Here is a 1,614-nt window from a genome sequence, read left to right on the forward strand (position 1 = left end):
AATATAAGTAAACAAACTAATATTCCTTTAACTACACGTACATATTTTAAAGTGGATAAAGATGATATAATGACAGTATGTATTTTAATAATTTCTATATACATTGTTTATTTTATATAATATAATAATCCGCAATTTTTTTGTTTACATTATAGGAAGAGATAGATGACATAGAAAATAAGCGAACATCATCATCCGTTCTAGAAATGGATATTCGAAAATATCAAAATTTTGGTTTGGAGAAAATATATTTTACACAAGCAGAAGTAAGATCCTTAAGTACGATGCGAGAACCAGGCATTGATTTAATTTGTATAAAACATATTTCTTATCATCTTTTATATCATGTTGAAACACCATATTTTGTTATACCAAGCAAAAGTAATCGTAAAGGTAACTTTATTTTGAAACTTAAATTTGAATTTAAAAGATTATAAATATTTTCACTAAAATAGAATTTCTTAAATATATAAAATTATTTAAAATAATCTTTCATTGCAGATAACAAATTATTATTTGGTGCATTACTTAATAAATGTGATTCAAAGAAATTAATGATAATATGTGCAGTAACAATAAGAAGTTATTCTGCTTCAAGTTTATATACTATGATACCAAATGTAAATAATGGTGGATTTTATTTATATAAAATGCCATTTAGAGGTTTGTCTTTTTAAAATATTAATTTAAACATTTTTTATTCAATGATAAAAAGATAATTCAAAAAGTGATAAAAAAATAGTTTAAAATTAAAAAATAAATTTGGAAATATCAAATTACTGAAATAAAAATATAAATTTTATTAAATATTTAAAATATTTTAATAATTAGTATCTATTGATATAATTTAATATATTGAAATATATGAAAACACATACAATAAATTTATTTTTAAGAAATTTTAAATTATAATAATATATAATATATTATAATTTGGTTTTAAATTGTAGAAAATGTTCGAGATCTTAGTGAATATTTCTCAGAATTTATATATAATCATAATGAAAGAAAACCTCCAATTGAACCAAATGCAGTTGAACTTCTAAAAAATATAATGAAAAAATTAAATATCGAATATAATCCAAAATTATTCTCAAATCCTAAACTACAAGTACAACTTCAAATAGTAGAAACTTTAGCTTTAGATTTGGAACAATTTAAATCAGTGCCTGATGATACACGTAAGTTTATATAAATATATATAAATCTATAAATATTACGATATTTTATGACATATTAGAAATTTTTTTAGTTCCGAAAACCGAAGAGATTCATAAACTTGTAAAAGATTTATTAAATGAATATGATAAAATATTTAATGAAGAAACAGAAGACAATATACCAAAAAAAAAAAGAAAAAATGTAAGAAAGTAAACGAAGTAATAGAACTAACTACATTAGAAAGTGAAAAAAAGATTAAAAAACTCAAAAAGATAAAGAATCAAGTATATTATTAAATATATATTAATTTAAAAACTGGTTTAAAAACATTATATTTGAAGAAATAAAATTTTATCTAAATTGGCTAATATATTAATTTAATATATTAACTTAATTTTTTTTATTACATTATTTAATTTAAATTCTAGAAAAAATTATAGAATTTATTTTTTA

At 19.0% G+C, this 1,614-nt stretch overlaps 1 protein-coding gene across 1 annotated transcript in view; it reads left to right on the forward strand.

Annotated features, from left to right (window-relative positions):
- LOC102674767 (X-ray repair cross-complementing protein 6-like) overlaps window positions 1-1,393 on the forward strand; it is a 2,976-nt gene extending 1,583 nt beyond the window's left edge. The window contains exons 4-8 of the mRNA XM_031514677.1: window positions 1-75; window positions 156-393; window positions 502-663; window positions 951-1,181; window positions 1,253-1,393. The exon at window positions 1-75 is cut by the window's left edge and continues 25 nt beyond it. Coding sequence (XP_031370537.1) covers window positions 1-75; window positions 156-393; window positions 502-663; window positions 951-1,181; window positions 1,253-1,374 — 828 coding nt within the window. The 3' untranslated portion in view covers window positions 1,375-1,393. The remainder of the gene's footprint in view (window positions 76-155; window positions 394-501; window positions 664-950; window positions 1,182-1,252) is intronic.
- The last annotated feature ends 221 nt before the right edge of the window (window positions 1,394-1,614 follow it).

The sequence above is a fragment of the Apis dorsata genome, unplaced genomic scaffold (assembly GCF_000469605.1).
Source record: "Apis dorsata unplaced genomic scaffold, Apis dorsata 1.3 scaffold_1100, whole genome shotgun sequence".
Lineage (NCBI taxonomy): Eukaryota > Metazoa > Arthropoda > Insecta > Hymenoptera > Apidae > Apis > Apis dorsata.